At 20.7% G+C, this 26,568-nt stretch overlaps 2 protein-coding genes across 2 annotated transcripts in view; both read right to left on the bottom strand.

The window, feature by feature from the left end:
* Positions 1–10,169: 10,169 nt before the first annotated feature.
* Positions 10,170–22,573, bottom strand: brm (ATP-dependent helicase brm). The gene is made up of 12 exons (XM_031917458.2): positions 22,298–22,573; positions 18,557–20,487; positions 18,369–18,442; positions 17,351–17,603; positions 15,197–15,335; positions 14,960–15,121; positions 14,542–14,883; positions 14,028–14,456; positions 13,795–13,952; positions 11,724–13,698; positions 11,427–11,601; positions 10,170–11,337 (listed from the first exon to the last, which is right to left on the bottom strand). Exons 1-12 carry the CDS (start codon positions 22,571–22,573, stop codon positions 11,192–11,194), a joined length of 6,060 nt encoding a protein of 2,019 aa, XP_031773318.2. The 3' UTR covers positions 10,170–11,191.
* Positions 22,474–26,568, bottom strand: part of LOC100869715 (uncharacterized) — a 51,881-nt gene continuing 47,786 nt past the window's right edge. The window contains exon 11 of the mRNA XM_086912917.1: positions 22,474–22,610. Coding sequence (XP_086769043.1) covers positions 22,607–22,610 — 4 coding nt within the window. The 3' untranslated portion in view covers positions 22,474–22,606. The remainder of the gene's footprint in view (positions 22,611–26,568) is intronic.

Raw genomic sequence — 26,568 nt, 5'->3', positions numbered from 1 at the left:
TTTACAATGGAAGATTTTTATGCAATATGGTTACAGTACAATTTAAATTTAAAGAAAATAAAAAATAATAATTATATGAAAATATTGCTTGAAGAGCAATATGTAATCAAGATCCTTCATCTACATCTATGAATGATGCTAAATAAGTTTTATTAAACAAAGATAACAAAATAGAACAGAATTATAGAAATTAATTTTTTCTATTATATTTGGATACATTATGTATTTTAAAAAATTTATATATTTTTTTTGCAACATTTAATTTTGCGTATTTTTTAAGAAACTTTACAAATTTTTATTTAAGATCAATATTAGAAATAAAAAATTCTGATATATTTATTATAATATATATTCAAGGAATATATAAGTTAGAAGAAATATAAAATATTTTAATTGAACTAAAGACACGTTTGAATATCAATAAATACTCTAGATATTGATAAGAAAGTTTAGCATCAAATAAAAAAATGAAAAAACTGAAAAATGAAAAATGAAAAAAATCGAAAAAAAGTTTCTATCATGAGTGATTCTGTAATTAAATTAATACAAATCTGAAAATATTTTAATTAAATAACGATTTTCTGATGAACCACAGATTTCAGCATGTGAAAATTTTTCAGAATATTATTGAAAATAAAAGAAAAACTAAGATAAGATTATTCAATTTTTTATCTATATAATTGAATCAGTATATCACATAAAATAATTTTATTATATTTTAAATTTAGGCTAGTCAAAAAGAATATATAATATTCCTTTCTTCTTTTGTCAATACATTATATAAGAAATATTTTCTAAAATATAAAAAAATTTAAGAACATGAAAAAATTATTTTTATCTCCAATATCTATAATTAAAATGTCTGTGAAGCGAAATATTTATCAAATATTATCATTATATAATAATATTTTAAAAACGATTATCGATTTTATATAAATCTAAAAAATGATGTAAATAAGATAATAGGATAATTAGGTAATTGAAACTTAAATGGTATAATATTTATAAAATATTATATATATAAAAATTTACTGAAAGTATTTTTTGATACGGATTTTTATTTGTATTTATTTAAATTAGTAGATGATTGTAATAAAGAGCTGTGAATAAATTTAACAGTCTTTAATTGTAATAATATATAAACATTTTTCTTAGCCAATAAAACTTTTATTTGTGAAAGAGAATCGTATAAACAAATCGTATAAAACTAAAAATGAGGAAGCTTTAATAAATTATTGATTTTTCATTATACATTTAATTTAAATGATATTAATATAAAAATTATTCAATTACATTTTATTATATTAAATGATAATATTTTATCTAATAAAAATTTCGAAATATTTCGAAGTGAATTTTGCGAAATTTGCAATGCGAGTTATTATTTACGCAAAAATTATTTATAAATAAAAAAATGAATTTGAATAAAATTACAAAAAAAATTTCTAAAATTGAATATTACCAATTTGATTTATCTATTCTGCATTTGTAGATTAAGTTTTTTGAATATCTCATCTATATTATATATGTATCGATTATTATTTCAAAAATGAAAAGAAAATAAAAAATATATTTATATAAATAATAGGCGGAGAATTTAAAAAGAATTTAAATCTAAGCGTTATTATAAATAAACCAAAATTGGTTTCAATAACGATAGTAAGTTTTACTATACTATAGTTTTAATAAGCCAGGAAGTTTTTTAATAATTCTGACATTGCAAATTAGAAAAATAGATAAAAATTTAATATGATTAAAATATAATTAAAATTGTAAATAGTAATACAATACTAAATACAATTAAAATACAATTAATATTTAATACATAAATTTTATGTAATTTTTAGAGTATTATCAAGTTACGAAAAAATAAATATAGATATATTTAATATATTTTTAAGAGAAACTTTAGAATTATATTTAAATAAATAGAATTGAAATTATATGTCTATAAATGTAAATAAGATTTTAATTTATAGTTATGATATTAATTTTTTTAATTTTAATCAGAATAAAGTTCTCTTCTAAACTTTAAAAGCTTAAAAAATTAGAAAATATTAACATTAATTAAATCTCACACGTAAAAGAAATAGATATGAATATATTTAATTTTCTTTATTCGGATCTCTTTATTTCATCATATTGAAAATTAAATTAAAAGTATTACCAAAAAGTTATCAAAAAGCAATATCATGGTTTTATTGAAATTGAGACTTCTTTAATAAGAAATAAGAAAGATAATGAAAATTAAGTATTTCGAACTATTAGTTCAAAAAGTAAATAATATTTTATAAATAATAAAATTTGTTAAAATTTTTTATTATATTTATTAATTTTTTTGTTAAATTTCGAATATTTTTTGTGAATAATACATTATTATTAAATAATATTAAATATTTTTTATTATTAACAATAGATTTTATTAAAAATTTTAAATTCTGCCGCATTGTACAATCTAAAATAATTAACTAACGAATTCAATTTGAATTTTTTTATTTTCAATGTTTTTCGATTATTTCAATGTTTTCCTCAAAAAACTTGAATTACTATTGATAAGTTTATTTGGAATTATTATGTAAGTATGACCAATTCACAATATTTGTTTACATTTTTTATTTCGAGATAACATTATTTATAGGTGACCACTTTTATTTTTGTCTCTTGATATAGCTAATATTCGTTAAACATGTTTTGTTTTGACAAGAATATGAATATTAACTCCAATATTTCGCTATTACTCTATGTACTATAAGAATATATAATAAATAAAACTTAAATGTAGTAACAGTAATATCCATTCGTTTAATATAAAAATAGTATTGAATAAAAAAAATATTAACTTTTTATCGATAAATATTTCTATTATTTGTCCACTTATTTTTATTCACTTATTATTTATTATTGTATCGACCATATACATATGTGCAAAATAGTAATTACATATTATCATATACTTTTCATAAAAATCCACAATTTAATAATAATAAAACGAATATTCATCAGGATTATCTAAATTTTCAATCAATAAACATAATTGCATAAAAAAATAAGATTCAATTCGTTTATTTAAATAACGCGAAAATATTCGTAATTTTCCTATGAAATGTAAATATTTCTTTTTTTATTCTATTATTTATTCTATTATTCTTTTATTTCTAATTTTTATTAAATAACTGCCGAAAATATTTCCTTTTTATATTATTATTGAAAAATAGAAAAATAATAATTTGAGATTGATATACATATAAGTCTTGACATTCAATTTTAAGTATAAAAACTTAAGATACATATTGTGAAACAAAATAAAAACACTTTTTTTTATCTTACTCATAAAAAATGTTTATTTCTTTTGCCTTTCATAAGCCAATGAAATAAAAGAAATTAACAAAATTATTAACAATTTTCAGAATATGTATCGTTCCTAATAAATAACGCAATCCTGTAACATTTAATCAGATACTAATATATTGATCAAACACTATTATTGATTTTATATTTATTAATCTTGAAAGTATTAATATAATTAAAAAAAGTAACAAGGATACTCTGTTTAATTAAATTCAATGTTCCAAAAATTAAGTTAAATTTCTGATAGAATTAAATTAAATTTTTGATTAAAAATTTAAAAAAATAAGAAATACTTGAATAATTATAATCTACAATTATAATCTACAATTTCCTTAAACAAATAAAAAATTATTATATAAATTATTCTGAACAATCTTGAGTAATTTTTGTAATTGAATAAAATTTTTATGATATTTATTATATAGTAAAACTCTGTTGTCCATTCAAATTTTTTTTATTATTTTTAAAATCAATATACATTTTATAAAGCATATATTTTTAAGGTAAGAGATATTAATCTATTGATTAAAACAAGATTAAGATTATTATATAATATATATTATATATATTTACAAAATTATTCATTATGAATATTCTGAAATAAATAATGCTACAAAATGATATCAATCTTTTTTCCTAATAATTTAATCATTATAATATTTATAGAAATAATATTTATAGAAATTAAAAAACAATAATTAAATTAATGTTTTTTTTATTTATGAAAAAGAAAGCTACTACTTTTAATAAAATAATCATAAATTAAAAAAAGTTTTATTCAGAAATTCATAAATTAATTATAATATTATAAATCAAATTTTTATAAATATGCTATATTGATTTATTATTATTAATTCAATCAGAATAATAAAAAATATATATGTATATAATATAAAATATAAAATATAATTCCATTATTAATTCAATCAGAATAATAAAAAATATATATGTATATAATATAAAATATAAAATATAATATCACTGCTAATTACTAAAAATAACCAAAAATAAAGTAGAAAAAGACTATCTAAAAAGAAATAATCATGATGAAAAAGAAATAAATTTATCAAAAATTTATTAAAAACAAGAAAATAAATATATATAATCTTATATAAGAAACAAGTAAAAAAAAAATTAGAAAAAAGTATCATAAAATTGTTAGTAGCTTTGTTAATTTCTTTTATTTCATTGGCTTATGAAAGGTAAAAGAAATAAACATTTTTTATAAGTAATAAGATTAGAAAATAATATTTAGAAAAAAATAAAAGAAAAGATATAAGATATTTAAAAAAGAATTTGGAAATGCAAATAAATATCTCATGAAAAATGTAAAAATTGATAGACAGGACAAAATGTAGAAAGAAAATAATAGAGTGATAAAAGAAAACAGATAGAAAATTAAAAAGAAAGGTGATGCAATAAAAGCAAAATTATTATGATACAAAGTATAATAATTAAATATGTAACATGGAAAGCAATAAAAAGCTGATAAGAATTACTTATTGCAATATATAAAATGAATTAAGATTTGTCAACATATGATTTTTATAATATATGGAATAACGCATACAAATAAAAAAATGCGTGTAAAAAGATTAAGTTCCAATTTTTGAAATTAATTAAAATAAATAAAATTTATGTTTATGTATGAAAAATTATAGTATAAAGAATATTTCTTTTATATATATTTTATAACTTATAATTTATAACAAATTTATAGCCAATTATATAATTATGTAATAAACAATTAGAATAATAATATTCAAAATATCTAATTGCTATAATAAAAGAAAACAAAAATTTTTAATGATATTCTTTATTTAAATTTGAGTTTTTATAAATATAAGATCAGTAAATTCTATAAGAAAAAATTTTAATTAATAACTTAAATTAATAAAAAATAAAATATAATAATGATATAAAAAAAAATATTAAATTGTTATTTCTTTGATTTAATTTTTTAAAAATATTAAAATCTCTACATTTATCTAAAATTAATTTAATTATTTGATGAAAATAATTATCTTGTTAATTTTTATCATAATCATTCTTGTTAATCTTTATCATAAATTCCAATATAAATATAGAATAATATTATGAAGACAAGATAATTTCCTAAACAATGAATAATAGTATTTATAACTTTAGAAATACTTATTTATTTATATTACTTAATTTCTATTATATTACTTTTTGAAGATAAAAAGAATATCAAAAATATCAAGAATCAATAAGTTGAATTTTAAATGATTTATATTTTAAAAAAAAATATAAGCTAAATTGAATTGTAACTAAATTGAAACAAATGTAAATTATACATAAGATATATCTTTTTTCTATCTTTCTTTTTGAAAAATATTATTATAGAAAAATAAAAAAAATAAATATTATTTATTTATTATAGAAAAATATTTTATATTATTATGAACATATTTTAAATTAATTTAAAATAATTTTAAGAATTATAATCATAAAGATTGTCATTAAGATTATCATGATTTTTCTTTAATGAATAAATTTTTATCAAAATATAATATATATATATATATATTTCTACAAAATATAAATTAAAAATTAAAATAATAATATAAATAAAAATAAAAAATATAATATATATATATTTAAAAAATGTTTACATTCCATCTGTGAATTAATATTAATTTAATAAAAAAATATTCATATTGTATTCAAATAAATATAAATATTAAATAATTTATTTAAATTGTATTTTTTTTAAGTTTTAGATTAAAATAAAATGATTTAAAATTTAATATCTCTTTATTTTTATTCGTATATTTTTAATATTTATTTCATTTTATTGAAATTATATTATTTAAATATTAATTTTTACTATTCTGTCCAAAAAAAATATTGTTTTCTTTTAAACGTTTTAATTAAATTAATAATTAAGTAAATAAATGAATAATAATTAAATAATTAAATTATAATTAATTAAATGAATTTATCAACAATTACAACATAAAAATTATACAAATGGGAGCAAAATATTAAATATAATAATTAAAATAATAATTATTATTTATAATATTAAAATAATATTAAATATAAATAATACAATATTTAGATAATTTTTATATAATTAATAATAATAATAAATAACACTTACGTTTTTGCAGATTATTGATAAATTTTTCTAAAATTTTTAGATTTTTGATATATTTAACTTATTGGCTGCTGATTCCACGAAAATTATGTTCAATTTACTTCGCTCTTACTAAATCACTTCATTTTATAATAAAAATATTAAAGGATATCTTTCAAAATACATTTGTGGCGAAAATTTCCAATCACGTGATACGAATAATATATTCCAGCTCTATCAGTATTGGCTAACAATTATTACGTCATCATACGAACTTTGTTTAGTAACATTGTAAACTAGGAGTTTCAGATTAGCAGTTATATTATTCTATCTTTTATTAAGAATTGTAGAATTATTCTGTCGATATCTATTTGGCTTTTTCAACACAATTAAATATATTTATTCTCACATATTTTTGAAAATTATTTTTTAGTTTAATTTTATTATAAAATGTAAATATTTGTAAATATTATTTATAATCTTTATATTTATATATAGTATAGCCTGGACAATCGGTAAAGTAGGATAATAAATATATTATTTATCCTAATGATATTATATCTTAGTTAACATTAATAAATAGAATGTTATTACATTAAATTAATTTACATATATATAATTATTCAATTTACATTAAATTAACGTAATATCATATCACGAACAATACTCTATAAACAGTAATGTTAATTTTCATGTACATGCTTCACTCAACGTTATTTCAAACAATATACAATATTTTCTATATTGAAAATGCAATATGCATTCTATAAACAAATAAACTGAAAATTTGAAGAATGGAAGAAGAAAAAAAGAGCTTGAATATAAAATTTTAACTTTATTAGTTTCTGAAATGCTATCAATAAAGATATATATAAAAGTAAATACGAAGGATTTATACGATAATTACGAAATGAAAATAATGGTAAGACAGAAAATTTGAAGATTATTAAAAGAAAATGACATCCTAATAAAAATTTAATATTATTTATAAGTGAAACAATAAAAATTATAAGTAAAATAATCAAAAAAGAAAGCACTCTTACATAAAAAATTCAATCATTTTTGGAAGATATTATTATCACATATAGAAATATTTAATATAATTATAAGTAATATATATATATATATATATATATATATATACACACTTTTATACAATAATATATGCTAATTAAATGCAATAAAAAGTTTTTGAAAAAAAATCATAAAAATGTTTTTGCCATCAGAAATCCTACAAATCCTGATAAAATAAATCACATGATTCGAAATAATTTTTGAATGAAGATTTATTAAATTTTATTTCAGATTCTAATTTAAAATATTTATAAGTATTTTTAGATAGTTTTTATTATAAAAATCAACAATTTATTATCTTTTGTTTAAAAAAAAACATTAGAAAAAACTGAAAAAGAAGTTTCATATGGCACTTATATTTGAAAAAGGCAAAAAGAGGTAAAAAATTCAGAAATTTATTGATTTTCAGATATTAATAAAAAAACTTTTAATACTACACATTAAAAATTATATATATAAACAGTATTAATATATTAATAATATACTATTTTCATTATAGTATATTTCGTATATTTATCGAGTTTTGAATAAAATAGAATAACCGATAATAACTAGCTATTCCACCTAGCTATTCTATAATCCACCAAAAATCTGATTACTCATTTTCAAGAAATTAAAAATATTTGATCAAATGCCATCATATATATTAATAACATATAACAGATTTGAATTGAAAAACTATTAACAAAACTATGATAATGCGAATAATAAGTAAATGAGTGATTTTTAAAAAGATCAAATACAAACAGGAATAGAAAAAAAACCAATGTATAAGTAAAAACATTTGCCACGCAAATGTGACAATTACACTATTTATTTTAGACACACTTCGAATAGAAATTATATATTGACTATTAGATTAGAAGTAATAATAAAATTTAAAAGGACATTATTAATATTTATATTAATATTTATAAGTTTTTATGGAAATTGAAATTTTTATATGGGATATTCCATAAATATTGAAATCAGTGGCGTCATTACGTCGCCAATTACTCTATGAACTCGAAATTTAACAATAATTATTACAAAAAACTTGTATAATTATACTTAATTGCATAATAATACATTGTATAAGAATACAGAATACACATTTGAATAGACAAAATTTAATATATTATCAATGTCATATATACAGTTTTCAATATATAATATTTGAAAGTTTTTCATTAATATTTTAGAAATCAATAAATTCCCAAAATTAAAATTTTAGATCCTTCTTCTCTTCAAATATCATGCTAATTCACAATAAAATTTTATTCCGAAAAAATAAGATTTCTGACAATAGATTACACAAATTAGAACATAAATCTAGTAGACTTCTCAAAGAAATCTTAAATCAATTCAATATTATAAATCTCAATGATTCTGATTATGTAATCCATCAGCAGAGATCCTGTCAAGTTATATGATCGTAATTGAACACTATGTTTGATTTCTTTCCTTATTTATTTTTATTCATCGATACAAAGCAATGAATTTTTTGAAAATTGATTTAATTTCTAATATTAGGATGACATAATATTAATTTCTGATCAATAAATTGTTGATTTAGTTAATGGAAATCGAATTAATATTGATTCTTTTGGACTCACTGAATTTCTTACATATTTTGCGAATTTAATTAGCTCGTCATATTATCGACATTGCAATCGCTTTCAAAAATATAAAGATATTGGATAAAATAGTTGAAATTTTTGAATCATTTTTCAAAAGAATGGTTCATTTACATTTATAGTTTCTTCTTCTTCTTGCTTCTCACAACAAATATATATGATGTAATAAAAAAAAAATTGACTTTGAAAATCTATGTCAAAATCTTTTTTGAAACAAAAACTTTTTATAAATCTCCAGAGAATTATGCTATTTTTTACTACTTCAGCTAGACTATTCGATTTATGTTACTATTACTGTAATGTATAATAATATACGTTATTGTTTATCATAAAAATATTGTTTAATTTAAATATTTATTAAATAAATGAATTGAAATAAATAAAAATTTTTCTAAAACAAATGCAGATAATTTAAAAATTAAAATACTATTTATATAATACCATTTAAATATATATCTATCACTATATGTACATTCTAATCATAAGAACAAATCATAAGAGAAAATATGTATGATATATCTATACAATCAAATTTGATTGCGCTTAAATGAAGATATAAATTGATTGTACTCATTAAATAAACTATGAATATAAACTAATATGATTTCTTAATAAAGTCAAAATATTTTACAAACATTAATTTTGTAAAAAAAATAAAATAAAAAATTTCTTTTCTATTCATAATTCTTTAACATTCTCTCTCTATTCTTCTTTTATTTTTCATTCAAAATTTTATGCTGATCTTACAATTACCATCATTTCTTTCTCTATCATTTTTCTCTAATGTATTCTAAATTATTCCAATTTATTTTTAGATATAATATATATAATATTTATGATATAGTAAATGTACTTATTTTTTTAGCCTAATTCATTCCACTTTAACTTATATATGCGAAACTAACTAATATGAAAATTTTTTATCAATAAATGAAAATTTATCAAATAAATTTATTATTGAAAATTTATTATTATAAATCTTCAATTGTAATAATTTTTTTCAATATAAATAAAAAATAAATACCATATTTTTTTATTTTTTATTTATTTACTTACATTTATACATATAAGGTATAATCATAGCTTAATGAAAAATCAAACTAATTATTCTGTCATGATCTATAACATCAATATAATCAGCATTTTATCATTCAAGAGACAATCACCAATGAAATATTCTAATCTATTATAATTTTTCCTTATAATATTCAATTTTATATTTAAATATTGGAAGTATTAATTTAAATACCAAAAAATAAAATATGTTTCTATCTATATAAAAGTACATTGTAAGATAATGTTAATAGCAACATTTTTAAAAATATTACTTATTATATATTTATATTTATTACTCAAAATATTAGACAATAATTAATAATATTGAATATAAAATAATTAAAAAATTTTTTCATAAATCAACATTATTTGTTATGTTCGAAATTATTTCAATTTTACTATCATATATGTTTCGAAATATTAGATAACATTTATATTAATTTTATTTATGAATATAAAATTTATTAAGTTGAGAAATATGTTTGAGAAATATTTATTGAGAAATATATATTCAAAATTTATTACTATTGTTACTTCAAAAAATTGACTACATTGTCATAAAATTTGAATATGATTATTTGAATATGATTATTATTATTGAAAATTATATATTAATATTTAATAATGTTAGATCTTACTGTTCATTTTATAAAATGCACATTCTTTGTTTCACAAATAAAAAATGATCTAGTACATATCTTAATTCATGTTTTTTTAATATTAGAGTTCAATTGAGTACAGTCGTCAAGATGTAATTTTTAACGACTATTTGTAGAATAGAATAACTTGACTACAATAATCAAGTTATAATATGATATATATATATGTTATATAGATATATATATATATATATAAAACATAGTCATATTCTTTTAAAATCTCATACAGTTTAATTATGTAATAATACGTACGTTCAGCAATTCAATTTGAAATAACTAAATTAAATAATATCTTAATTATTATCTTAGATAATCTAAAAATGCATCCAACATCTTTAATTATCATCAGCATCATCATCATCATCTGATATATATTTTTTAGTGACTCTTTTTCTTCGTCCTCCTCTACCTTCACCTTTTCTTCCTTTCAATTTAATTTTCATTCTAACACTAGAATCTGCATCTGATCCATCTTCACCATCTTATAAAAATTTATATATGAAATCATTAATATTAATAATTATTGTATATAATAGTATAATAATATTATATTAAATTATAATACTTTACCTTTATCATCTAAATCAGAATTATTTCCTTCTTCTTCGATACGTTGACGTGCATTTGTGAAAACAGATTGTAAAACAATGGAATCTTCATGTATGAGAGAAGCTTCTTCATTATAAATTTGTGCATTTTTGCAAAGCTGCATAAAGTCTTTCTCAAGATCATCAAAGTCGGCATACTATGATAGCAAATATAAAATAAATTTTATCATTATAATAATAGTTATAATACAATAGTTACAATAATATATGCTAATAAATAATAACATATGCTAATATAAAGAAAAAAAATAACATTTACCTTTCCTTCCTCAATTTTTTGAAGTAATTTATTGATAGTTAATGGCTTTTTAATAATTTCATAATAATCTGGTAATTCTCTTCTGGATGGTAATTTCATAAATGGTTCACTAAGGAGCCTACCATCTGTGCTATCAGTATAATTAACAACTACCATAAGTAATTTTTTCATAGCTCGTTTCATTTTTGGATCAATCGAAGATCCTGTTCCTCTTCGTTTTTTTGGCATAGGCTCATCATCTTCTTCGCCTTTTTTCTTTCGTTTTCGTGTTTTCTTTTTCTTTTTATCATCTTCCTCTTCTTCTTCATATTCAGCACCATCATCATCGATTGCTTTGAGCCATTCTTTTTCAGTTAAACTATCAGTATAATCAACTTCTTTTCGTTGTCTCGAGCCTCGTCCAAGGAATCTATCTTCATCTTCTTCATAAGTCCATCTTTCAACTTCATCATCATCTTTAACTAACCAATCGGGTAATTCAGCTTCCTCTAATAATCGAGATTTTCTATTTGGACCTAGCTTGGCTTCTTCCCTTCTTCGTTCTAAATCTAATTTTTGGAATATTTCAAATTCTCCTTCTGTTCGTGCAATCATTTGATTAACTGTTTCATCATCTGGTACTTCATTTTCTTCTTCATCTTCAGCATCATCTTGATGCAAAATACTTTGTAAAAATTGTTGTCGTTCAGAACCAGTAGATTTTTGATCGAACATTCCTGCTTGTATAACCTTTTCATCCATATTCAATTTATATCTTGCTGCAGCCAATATTCTTTCTTCAACTGAATTAACTGTCATCAATCTGAGTACACGTACTTCATTTTTTTGGCCAATTCTATGTGCTCTATCTTGTGCTTGTAAGTCCTGATGTGGATTCCAATCAGAATCAAAGATAATAACAGTATCTGCAGCTTGTAAATTTAATCCAAGACCACCAGCACGTGTTGATAGCAAGAATAAGAAATATTCAGAACCAGGATCATTAAATTTCTTTAATAAATCTCCTCTATCTTCAGCTTTTGTAGTACCATCTAACCGCAAATACATAAATCCTCTCCAACTTAAATAATCTTCCATAATTGTCATTAATTGTGTCATTTGACAAAATAATAATACTCTATGATTTGTTGCTTTTAATTTCGGAAGAATACGATCTAATAATTCAAATTTTCCAGATGCACGATACAAATCAGGACCAGTAATAACACCAGATCCTTGTGTACCTACATGTTCGCAATATTTTTCTTCAATAGCTTGAAACATAAATGGATGATTACATAATTTCCGCAATTGTACAATAGTATTCATTAAAGCTTTAGCGCCTCCTTTACCCTGTTTTCCTTTTTCTGAACCATCAGTTAACAATACACCTTTACTTTGCATGTGTTTATAAAGAACTTTTTGAAGTCCAGACATATCACATTTAATAATATATTCTACTTTATCTGGTAATTGTGATTCAACTTCTTTTTTTAAACGTCTTAATAAGAAAGGACGTAATACTTTATGTAATCGACGAATTATAAGAATAGTTTCTTCTTCATTTAATTCAACTTTTTCACCAGTAGTTGCGAATGGAGCATTGAACCATTGCTCAAAAGTACTGCAAGATTTGAAAATTGAGGGAAGTAAAAAATTTAATAATGCCCATAATTCGGGCAATTTATTTTGTAATGGTGTTCCTGTTAGTAGGAGTCGATGAGGAGCCAGATAGTGAGTATTTAACACTTGAGTTAGCTTACAATGATGATTTTTCATTCTATGTCCTTCATCAATAATCATGTATTTCCATTGTAATTTTGCTAAGACACCCTTGTCTTTAATAACATATTCATATGTAGTAAGCAAAACATTAAATTTAGTTGCTCTCATTTGAGATTGAATAGCTCTTCTACCAGCTGGTGAACCTTTATATGACACTACTACAACACTGGGAGCCCATTTTTCAAATTCCAATACCCAATTTGATAAAGTTCTAAAAAAAAATATCATGATTATAAATATAAAAAAATAATTTTAATTAATTTCTTATATATTTTTTTTATTTATTTTGGAATATAATAATACATACGATAATGGTACAATGATAAGGAATGGTCCGTTAACTTTTTTCTTCTCCATAAGATATGTTACCAAGGCTATTGTTTGAATAGTTTTACCAAGACCCATTTCATCCGCAAGTATACCATTGAGATTATTGTTGAATAAGGAAACTAACCATTCTAGACCCTATAATTCATATAAATTTTATAAATACATATTATAAAAAGTTTTAAATGCAAAACATATATATTTATATCAAACCTTTATTTGATATTCCTTCAATTTTCCATTCACCATAATAGATGCTTGTTCTGTTACTACTTCATGCACAGTATGTGCAATACTATAATATGTTTGTTCTTCTGTTTTGTATTCATCATCTTCTACTTTCGCTTTGTGTATTGTCTTTTTCACTTTTTCTTCTTCTGAATCACCAGTACATTTTTCTTTATTTTCACTTTTCTCTTCGCCTTCATTTTCTTCTTCTTCTTCATCTTCATCTTCTTCACTTTCTGATTCAATTGGTTCCCATCCTGGATGGGATTCTAAAAATGTTGAAAGTTGGCTCATTAGTGGAGCTTCTTCACCAGTTAATGTACGACCAGTAGCTGTTTCAATTACTCCAACACGAATATCTTCATTGGCATTTCCTTCTTCACCTCCTTCACCATCTTGTAGTTTCTTCTTTTTCTATTTAAGTAATCAAATAAAATTTATTGAACTGATTAATTTCATTAATTATATTAAAAAAAAAAATAATAAAAGATATGCATACTTTTTTACGTTTTTGTTCTTCCACTTGTTTCCTTTTTTGCTCAATCTTATGTTGCTTAACCATTTCAGTAAGATTACTAATATATTCGTCTGTCTGTGATAATAGAAATGCTAATCGTTTATCTTTCTTTTGATCAATTAGTTTCCTGTAGCCTTCTTCATCTTCTGCCATAAGACGCCTCATACGTTCTTTTTCAATTCGTTCTTGTTCTTTTTTCTGTTCTCTTTCAGCATTTGCATGATAATTGAGAACAGCTTTATTGAGTCTAGCCAATTTGGCCACATTGTTTCGGTGGAATTCTTTGAAATCTTTACCATGTTGAAGTACTGAACTAAGAAATTCCTTTTAAAATAATAATAAAAATTATAAATTATTTTTCTATTTAACGATTAAAATAAAAGATTACAAATTTAATTACTTGATGCTTTTGTCTACGTTTTCTTTCGGCTTCTAATTTTTGTTGTTTTTCAAGTTTCTCAGTAGCTCTAGCTTCTCGAAGACCTTGCCTTTTCGTACGCTTATAAGCTTTTACATTTACTGCAGTTTCTAAAGTAGTATCTTTTCGAGTACATGCTAAAATCTAAAATTAATAATAATCTAATTGAAAAAAATATTTATAATAATAGAATAATACAATTAATATTGTAATAATTACCTCTGATCGTAACTGTCTTTGAAAATTCAATACTCTAAGCATTCGTAATTCAATTTGCGCTTGAATACGAAGATCTTCTGGCATATTAGTTGGTAAATTGCTCAATTGTTCCATTCGTAATGCTATACGTGCGGCCACTCTGTTAATAATTTTAATATAATATTGACAAAATAAAATTTTGGGATTATTATTGAAAATGTATTTTTGAAAAAAAATTTTCATAAATGTGTTCAAGAAAATAATAAATGATATAATACGATTTTATAAGATATATAAGATATTTCATTTTAATTGATACAATGAAATATTTTTAAAATTATATTTTATATTATGCACTTTTTATGTTAAAAAATATTCCATTTTTATGTTAAAAATTATAGCAGTAATATTATATATATATATAATTGATTTTAACTGACATAAGTTTATAATGATCAATTTAGTTTTTTAAATAGGAAATCTTATTTTTTTATGATGAATTTTGATAAAAATCAAATACCTTTCATTCTTATCAATTTTTTAATTTAACTTTCTGTTCTTAAAATATTGACTTAGACATATTCACCTTTTAATCCTAATCAGTCAAGCTTTTAATATCAAAACTCTTTACTTAATTTAAATATTAATATATAAACTGCAGATATTATTTACATTATTATACAAAATATATATTTTTCATATTATGAATATTTTATATATTTATTCATTTATATAAATTTCATATAAATAAATAAATAATTATATATAAGTGAATGTAATAAATTTTCATTCTCCTATTAATAGATAAATATAAATAAATTTAATTATATTTCAAATAAAACTTCTCATTAAAATTTTAATAATATTGAAAATCAAAAAAATTTTGTAAATAATTCATTCATAGAAAAAAAAGAATAAATCTTAATATAATGAAACAATATATTTCATTAGATATTGCGATACAAAATAAAATTTTTTAATCTTTCTCACAAATAGTAATAATAATTTCTTAAAAGTAATATAGTAATTTATCGGAAAATTTTATATAATGTTATAATTAAAATTTTATAATAAATATATATAATAAAATTAATTACTTTTTCCAAAAATATTTTATAACTTGGCATTTTAAATAATGCCATATATTTTTATTACATATTAAATATTTGAACTTTTAATTGCATAAAAGTTTTCAATTTATTAATGAAATATTTTCAAATCAAAGATGTTATAGTAAGTGTCTTATTATAATTCTTATTATAAGAATTAATTTCCAAATCAAATATTTTTTCAAAAATAAAAAATTAAATTGAAAAAAAAAAATATATAAAAAATATATATAAAAAAAAAATTATCTTTCTTGTTAATTCATCATTAAGAATCATTATAACAAACTATCATAACAAAAATGAAATTTTCATTTAAAAAAAATTAACCATAGTATAGTTACAAAGTTCTTTGTGAGATATATTTTGGAGATGTTTTCATAATTTTATATTATAATGTAAAATAAATAACAAAATTAAAAAAATTTATAATTTAAAATTTATATTATAATTTTATGTAATATTTTAAGTTGTATTGAATTTTTCATAAAAATGAAAATAATTAGAATTTTAAATGAAAATTTAGAATTATATTATTTTTAAATTATCATTTCTTGAAAAAATAAATTTTTAATTTTTAAAATTTTATATATTTATTTAAATATATATATATTTATAAAGAATTTGACAAATGTTTCAAATAAAATGCAATTAAACTATTATAGTACTTTTTTATATATAATAATAATATTTATATTATTATATTTAATTTTATTATTTAATTTAAATTTATTTTTATAACTATTATTTATATTTAATTTAATTATATTATTTCAATTTATATTATATTATATATTATATATTATAATTATATTATATAATTCAATTTAATTTATATTTATATTTAATTAATTACTTAATTTATTATAAATGCATATTTTTGTTTATTTTTTATTTTATAAAAATTTTTAAAAAAGTATTAAATATTACAATTAAAAATATTAAAAATATAGTAATATTACTAATATAATGTAATGTAATAAATATAACTCTCTTCTATCTGATAATATAATTTAAATCAATTTTTTATTAAATTTAATAAATAGTTTTTAATAAATTTAATAAATACCTGTTTTCACGTTCTTGTAAAATTAACAATGGATCTAAACCAGCTGGTTTTGTGACACTTGTCACCCTGTTAGTTTTAGCACCTGGTTGAGGAGGTTGTTGTTGTTGTTGTGGTGTCTGGCAGCTTGGTCTTGGAGGAACTGTAGAACCAATTACGTTTGGTCCTGAGATTTGTGGACCTGTAGCAGGAGTGGGTCCTTGAGATGGATCTATAGGAGTTCGTTGTCCCATAGGTGAAGGAGGAGGAGCTCCACCTATTTATATATATTAATATTAAGCTTATATAAATTGCATTATAGTACATATTTATATAGTTGCATATTTTCATAATATTCTACTATTTTTATAATATGTTAAACATAATTTTTGAAAATTAAAATTTTAAATATATAATAACAATAGCAAACAAAAATCATCAGTTATGTCAACATAAATTAGTCATTATTCATAAATAAATTGTAGAAAATGATTTATTTAAATTGTAATTTAATATTAAATTTGTCATATAAATAAGAATTCAATGTATGTTACATGTATGTACACAAATAACAATATGCTATATATAATTATTATATATTTTAAATGACAAATATAATGTTCATTAATCCAATAAAAAAATAAAAAATGCATATCTAAAATATAAATTATAGTTAGATTTATTATAAGACCTTTAGTTTAATTTAATATAAACAATTGAATTTTTTTACCAAAAAAGTGATTAAAGAAAGTTTATATATAAAAATATTACCAAAACATGGATATTATTTTATATAATACATTATGTAACATTTCCAACACAAAATCAATTTATCAAATATATATAAAAAATATATAAAATATATAAAAATATATAAAAAAATATATAAAAAGATTTGTTTAAAAAAAATTTTTTAAAAATTAGTTTCTTTTTGGAACATTCTATACATATATTATACACATATAAAGCAAACAAAATAAAAAATAAAAAATAAAATAATCACTTAAAATATAAAATTAATAATATATTTTGTCTAATTTACCTTGTACTGCAAGTGCAAGTTGTTGCGATAAGGGTTGATTTCTTGCTAATAATCGATATGCCATTATCTGAACTCTGTAATTAATAACTTATAAAATATTGGACATATATATATTTTTACACAATTAATAAAAATTAAGTTAAATTAGTTATAAATATAATTAATTTATATATAAATAATTTATATACCGTAATTGTTGTAATTGTTGTGAACTCAAAGTTTGTTTTTCTCCCATATTGCCTTGACGCGCTCTTAACGCAAGTAATTGTGAATAACGCGGGTCTTCTTGAAGTCCTTTTTCTTCCATTGAATCAATAGCTTTTTGTAAAGCATTTAAGTTTTCTTGTCCAGCACCAGGTGGACCTCCAGGTCCACTAGGACCAATCTGACCAGGTCCAGTCTGACTCATTTGATTTACAGGTGCATTAGGTACAATTGGCGCTGAACCTCCAGGTATAATTTGTTGATTTTGTGAACTAGGTCCCATTTGACCAGAAGGTGATTGTCCAGCTGGTCCACTTAATCCCATTTGATTGGTTGTACCACCATGACTAAGCTGATTGCTTGGACCACCTGGTCCCATTTGATTACCACCAGATCCCATTTGATTTGTAGTGCCACCTGGTGGTATTTGACTTCCTGGACCACCAGAAACCATCTGTGCTCCAGAATTACCAGATCCTATTTGACCACTTGGGCCCATTTGTGCGCCTGGACCGCCAGATCCCATTTGATTACTTGAACCATTACCTGGGCCCATTTGTCCACCTGGCCCATTTCCTGGACCAATTTGACCACTAGCTCCACTTCCTGATGTCATTGGATTTCCAGAAGGATTTCCAGGTCCCATTTGATTTCCGCCACTTCCAGGTCCTATTTGCCCTCCAGTATTATTTCCTGGAGTTATTTGTCCTCCACTACTTGATCCAATTTGTCCACCAGGTCCACTACCAGGACCAATAGGTCCTCCAGGTCCACCACTGGAACCCATAGGCCCTCCAGGTCCACCACCCGAATTCATAGGTCCTCCAGGTCCACCACCAGAACCCATAGGTCCTCCAGGCCCATTACCTGGTGGTATTTGTGATCCAGGACCACTTCCTGGCATCATTTGTCCAAGACTATTCGGTCCTCCACTTCCTGGGCCCATTTGACTACCAGGTGGTCCGCCTGGTCCCAATTGACTTCCAAGTCCTCCCATTCCCATTTGTGATGAAGGAGTTCCCATATTCATTTGTCCAGGACCATTTGGACCCATTGGTGAAGGCCCATTATGTCCCATTTGTCCTCCTGGACCAACAGATCCCATGAGATTGGGACCCATTGGAGCTTGACTATTAGGGACCATTTGATTTGGTCCACCAGGACCCATTTGATTCGGTCCTAAGTTATGTGTACCAGGACCACCTGGCGGCATTTGACCCGGTCCTGGACCTAAATGATTTCCACTAGCAGTCATATGTCCAGGTCCTGGTGGACCATCTGCATTCATATGTCTTGGAATAGGCGGTCCAGTATTTAGATGATTTCCAGGAGGTCCACCGGCATTCATATGAGTCGAACCTGGTGGTCCTGTAGTATTCATATGTCCAGATCCTGGAGGACCAGTTTGATTAACATGTCCTGATCCTGGTGGTCCATTAGCAGTCATATGTCCGGGTCCAGGTGGACCACCTGAAGTCATATGACCTGGTCCTGGTGGCCCAGTAGCATTAATATGGCCTGATCCTGGTGGACCACTCATATGTCCAGGACCTCCAGGTACCATTTGCGAATTCGGAGGTCCTCCAGAACCCATTTGTGGACCTGGCATTGGCCCATTTCCAGGGCCCATTTGAGTAGGAGACTGACTCATATGAGGACCTCCTGGTGGTCCTCCACTTGTTTGTCCCATATGAGTTGGTCCAATCTGTCCTGGACCACCTGGACCTATTTGTCCAGGTCCACCGGAACTCATTTGCCCTGGTCCATTTGTATTCATTTGATTTGGACCAGATTGCATCATATGTGATGCTCCTTGAGGTCCATTTGGTCCCATTTGACCTGGTACTATAGGTCCTCCAGGAACTAATTGAGAACTAGAATTTTGGTTGACTGATCCACCAGGACCACTTTGATTCTGTAATATTACAAACATATTTCTTTTATTTATCATGAAATTATTTTTTTTTAAAGATATAATTCTTTATAATACAGGAAAATAGATAATATAGTTATTCATGAATAGTGAAAATAAATATATATGTTTATTGTTAAAATTTAAGAAAAATCTTTCTAACATAAATATTAAATATTAGAAAATATATTTATATCTATATAAAATATAAATATATTTATATTTATATATTATTTATTTTTATATTTATACATATATTTTATATTTAGAAGTAAGAAAATATATTTCTTCCTTAATGTAATATTTATAACATGAAAATTTTATTGAATAGAAAAAAATTTTATTTTATTTTATATAATTTTAAATTATCTTAATGTTTTATTTCCTATATCAATAATTCAGCACTTTATTTTTTTCAATATTGATTAAATATTTGATTTTTATTTCTCTCTTTAATAAAAGAAAAAACTAGAAAATGAAATTTGAAAAAGTACATATTTAATATTTATAAGTATATATTATCATATTAATTTAAATTAGATAAATATTTATGTTAAATATATATTAATGTCACTCAAATAGAAAATATTAATTTATAATTATGATTCGATATAAATTGATAAAATTACAAATAATGTAGGAATAGTTATATTTATTATATTCTATAGTATAAATATTTATTTAAATAAAATTACATGTAATAAATAAGACTTATTTTAATTATAAAATAAATAAAAAAAATTATAAAATAAAAAAATAACTAATTAATTTTATTCATTTATCAATAAAATCATAATATAAATTTAGAAGTATTTTTAAAAGTATAAATATAAAAGTTGGCATAAAAATATTGATTGTTGAAATATTTATTAAATTATAAACAATTGAAGTTTGCAAACAAAGCAAGAAGAAATAGATTAAGATACATATTTATTTATTTTTGTTAATACATAATTATATAATATTTTGTATAATAATTAAATTATCAAAACGCGAAAAAATCTAATTTTTAAATCCATTCAAAGTCAATGGAATTAAAATACATATTTTTAAATATTCAAAATTCAGAATTTTTTTGAGAGCTTTCAAAACAGAAAAAAATGCATGGATTGCAAAATTACATTGTTTTCTGAAATTATTCAATTTTACATTATATATTTTTATTAGCAAAAATTTATTATATAAAAATTTATTATATAAAATTAAAAATATATTAAAGAATAGATTTTTAATTATAATATATAATAATTATGAGAATATATGTTTTTTTCAAAAAATATTTTAGAAATAATTTTGCATAAGAAACATATATTAATATTATTTATTAAAATGGATAAAAATTTTTCACCAATATTTATCTCTTTGAAAATTATAACAATAAATGTTGTAGTATATATATTATATCATATAATATATAATGAATATGTAACTGTCTATTATGATCACATATCATCATGAACTTAGATAAATGCTTACAAATTTTTTAAAAATAAAAATAAAAAATACTAAAATTTATAATAATTTTATGTAACCCTTAAGAATTAGATACCATAAACTGTGTGTAGTCCTATATTTGAAATAGTCAACAAAAATTCAGGATATTCTATTTGAATACAGAAAATATAATTTATTGGTTATATTAACTTGTGTTCAAATTAATAAATGAACTAATGTTTCAAATTATTCATTTTTTAAAGATAAATACACAAATAAATTACTAACATTCATATATCTCAATTATTCTATTTATAAAAGAATTTTTTTTTACTTATTTATAAAAATTAAAAATTTATAATATTAATTGAATTTTTACCTGTGGACTTATAGAAGATTGCATTTGTTGTGGATGCGGTGGATAGTTCTGTTGTTGTGGTGGAGGTTGTTGAGGTGGACCAGACATAGGTATACCACCAGGTGGCATTTGTGGACCAGTTTGATATCCTTGTGTTGGACTATGAGGATGATGTTGTGGTGGACCCATAGGACTACCTTGTGGATTAGATGGTGATGGTGCTTGCTGAGGAGGACCCATAGGACTTGGTGTTTGCGGTGGAGGCATAGGAGATGATTGTGGCGATGGACTTGCCATACTGAAGTTTTCGAATTTGATAGTATATATAGTTTACCTAAAATACATAAAGAATTATAAATTGGTAATACTTATTTTTTAATCATATAATTTTTAAAATATAAATTGCAAATTATTATTTATATATTACTATATAATTACTATTTTTGTTATAAGTTAGAAATAATATAAGTTATCAGATTATAATAAATTTTATCAAATTATATAAAAACTTATTTTAAATAAAGTTTTAATTAAGTTTGATCTTCTATTTATTCTTTTCTTCAATTTAAAATCATTTTAATTAATTAAAAGTTGAAAATCTAGTAAATATTATAAATATATTCATCCAATAAAATAATTAAAGCAATATTTCTAGTGATAAAAAAATTATTTATACATTAATATTTTAATTATACATTAATATTTTAATTTAAATTCAATAATATTAAAAATATACAAAGTAATTTAAGAATTGTTAAATATTAAAAAATTAAATAAAAAATTAAAATAAAATACTAGTAAAATATTCTATTACTTTTTTTTAAATTTATACTAATTTTAAAATTATATTAATATTATAATTATATGATAAATATGATAAAATAATAATAATAATATTACATATAATATATATAAATTATTTTTATAAATATATTTCATGAAATTAATTTTTTTTAAATAGATATTTAAATTTACTAATTAGAACATATATTTTAAATAATTTATTTTAAATAACATTATATATAATATAATATAAAGTATAAGATTTATATATATAATTGTTTATTTATAAACAAAAATGTATAAAAAAAACCTTCATTATAAAATAATAGTAATCAATAATATATAGGATAATATATAGGATATCTATTTTATTTGGACATAATCAGGTATCTTAAAAAAGAATAAAAATAAAAAAAAAAAATGTTCATATAAAAAATAATTATTCATTATGAAGAAAAACTTGACGTTATATGAATATATTTTTTTTTATTGAAGGAATGAGAAATTTCAAGGTCAAATCAGTTTATAATTGGAATTACATTTGAATTAAAATTAAACTATGTTCTGTTTTGTATATAATATAACAATATGTATTAAAACAAATTTTACATGCTAACTAAATCATTTTATTCAGTGATAAATTATTAGGAATGTGTAAAATTATTAGGAAAGCAATTATTCATTTTTAATCTGAAAATTGCTTTAATTCATTATTTATGTTAATTAATTATTATTTACTGAAAATGTATTTATTATTAATTATCACCTAAAAATTTCTTGATACATAAACAATTTACAAATTTCATATAAAATTTCAATTTTATGCAAGTTTTCAAAAAATCAAGAATGCGATATTGTTATATATATTATATATACATATATATTCTTTATTTCATAATAAAAAGTATTAAAATTATAAATCCAAAATTTTGTCATATTAGTAGATTTACCAATCACATTATTATTTTGTATATATTCCATTTAAAAAACTAAATTTGACTTTGAAATCTCTTACACTATTTCACTGACAAAACACAACAATTATATATTATATCTTCCTTTATATAAAGTAACTGAACGTTTTTTTTTTTTTTATATATTTTGTCTTTCTTAAAATATTCGAATGTCAATAAAACAAAACATATCTTATATGTTTCTTAATACTAATATTTTAAAAAACCAGATATTTTCATGTAAAAAATTTGACAACTCATTTCTTTGAACAAATAAGAATATTCTATGCAATTACAAAATCATTATTATACACAAAAACTTATATACACACATACCGTTTCAAAATTTATTTTATCATAGAAGAAAATTTAACTTTAGTCATAAGATCTATTTAAAATGAAAAGATTAATAAAGATTTACAACAACTTCAATATAACTGATCAACATACGCTGCCGACCATTTTCTTGTTGTCCCTAGTCCCTAGCCATAATACGATAGTACATCAATAATCATGGCCATCCATTTAAAACTATTTTCTTTATTAATATATATTCTTTTAAATGAAGATTTATATTATATTTTACATTAACTTTGATTAATAAATATAATCATTATATTTGATTATCTAATTATCTCTTCTTCAATGAATTTGAATATAACTGTAAAAATTAAATATTGATTAGAATTGTTTAAAAACTTTAATATAATAGTATAATATATTATAATATCAATATTTAGAGATTCAATAATTACATTAATTTTATATTATTTTATAAAACATCATAAACATATTACACTTCGTCACTTAAAAAATTTTCATGTCTAGATACATTTATTCAAACTGAAACTTTTTAAAACCCTAGATTTCATAACTCGATTATAATAGAATAATTTAAAATATATTTTTTGTTATAATATTATTTTTAAAATCCATATTTATATCAATATAATTAAACAAAAATTTATAGATTATAAATAAATATTCAATATAATCAATAATATAATATTGATTTTTAAAATCATATTATGGCCTATTGAAATACAAATTATAGTGAAAATAAATTCCACAACAATGTCAGGATTCATGCTCAGTTACTAAGTTACTAGAAGTTACTAGAAGTTAACTTTTCCCGCGATTTTATGAAATATTTATTTCTAATTATATATGTTACAATAAATAAAATATACAAGAATATAATAAAATGATTCTATTAATCAGTATATATACATATTCGCATATAATATGAAAAATATAACGTAAATTTATATTAATTAATAATTAATTTCTTAATATTTATCTCTAATATTAATTATTTCTTTTTTTATATGATAAAGATTAAAATCAATTATTTCAAATTCTTATTTCACATTTTTTTTTAAATTTTATATATTATACAATATATAAATGTAATAATATAATATACTATACTATTTTTATATGTTACATTTTGTTTTTCTTAATTAAAATTTTATGAATTAATAATTACAATTAACATTTTGCTTAAGGGAATATTTTACTCAAAATAATATATATATATATATATATATATATTATTTTAATATTTTAAAACTAAATAATTATATTTTTATTTTTATATTTTCAAAAAAAAATGGAAATTGCAAAAAAAATGAATTAAAATTATCTTATAAATTATTATATATAAAATAATAATAAATTATTATATATATATATATATATATATATATATATATATAAATTGGAAATAAATATTGATAAAATTCATCTATTTTTTTATTAGATTTAAGTTTTCGAGATAAAATCTATTAACAAAATCATATTACAAACAGCAGAGAGCAGATTGCTGGCAGAAATCTAGTGGATCTCATATAATTTATCAGATTAAAAACAAAAAAAAAAACAGAGTATATTCTAATAACAAAAAAGAGATTCTATAATTTTATAAAATCATTTAAATTTTAAATGGAAATGAATATACTGTCATTTATGAACTCTTTAAATAATTATTTTTATTCTTATTATTATTTAGTTTATTATTACATATATTTATATATTTATTATGTTATAATATATATCTACAATTTAAATTATATTAATAATTATATTATAATTATTATATATTAAAATATATTATATTAATTGTATATTAATATATACAATTTAAATTTCATTTACAATTTTTATAAAACAATGTATTAATAATAAAATTTATATACACTATGAATTAGAACTTTAAAATAATTAGATATTTCAAGAAACGATAAAAAATTTAAAAAATTATCATTGATATAATATATATCAAAAATTTAGAACATTCGAATAAAAAAAAAAAATTGTATATTAATACATGATTTCTGGAAAATTTAGTTATAAATTGTATTAAATTGTATTATGTATGTAAAAATTATAAGTAAATTCTTATAAATATGGACAATTAAAATTTTCAAATATCTTAAATGTTATTGTATTTTATTTTCAATTTTTATGAATTGTGAATATGTTAAATAATCTCATTGATTTAAAATTCTTTTCATACACTTTGATAATACTATTGTAAATATGTTACAGATGATT

Source organism: Apis florea, unplaced genomic scaffold, assembly GCF_048593485.1.
Source record: "Apis florea isolate Af1SG1 unplaced genomic scaffold, ASM4859348v1 contig_1794_pilon, whole genome shotgun sequence".
In the NCBI taxonomy this organism is placed as follows: Eukaryota; Metazoa; Arthropoda; class Insecta; order Hymenoptera; family Apidae; genus Apis; species Apis florea.
This window is presented reverse-complemented; position numbering and strand designations above follow the sequence as displayed.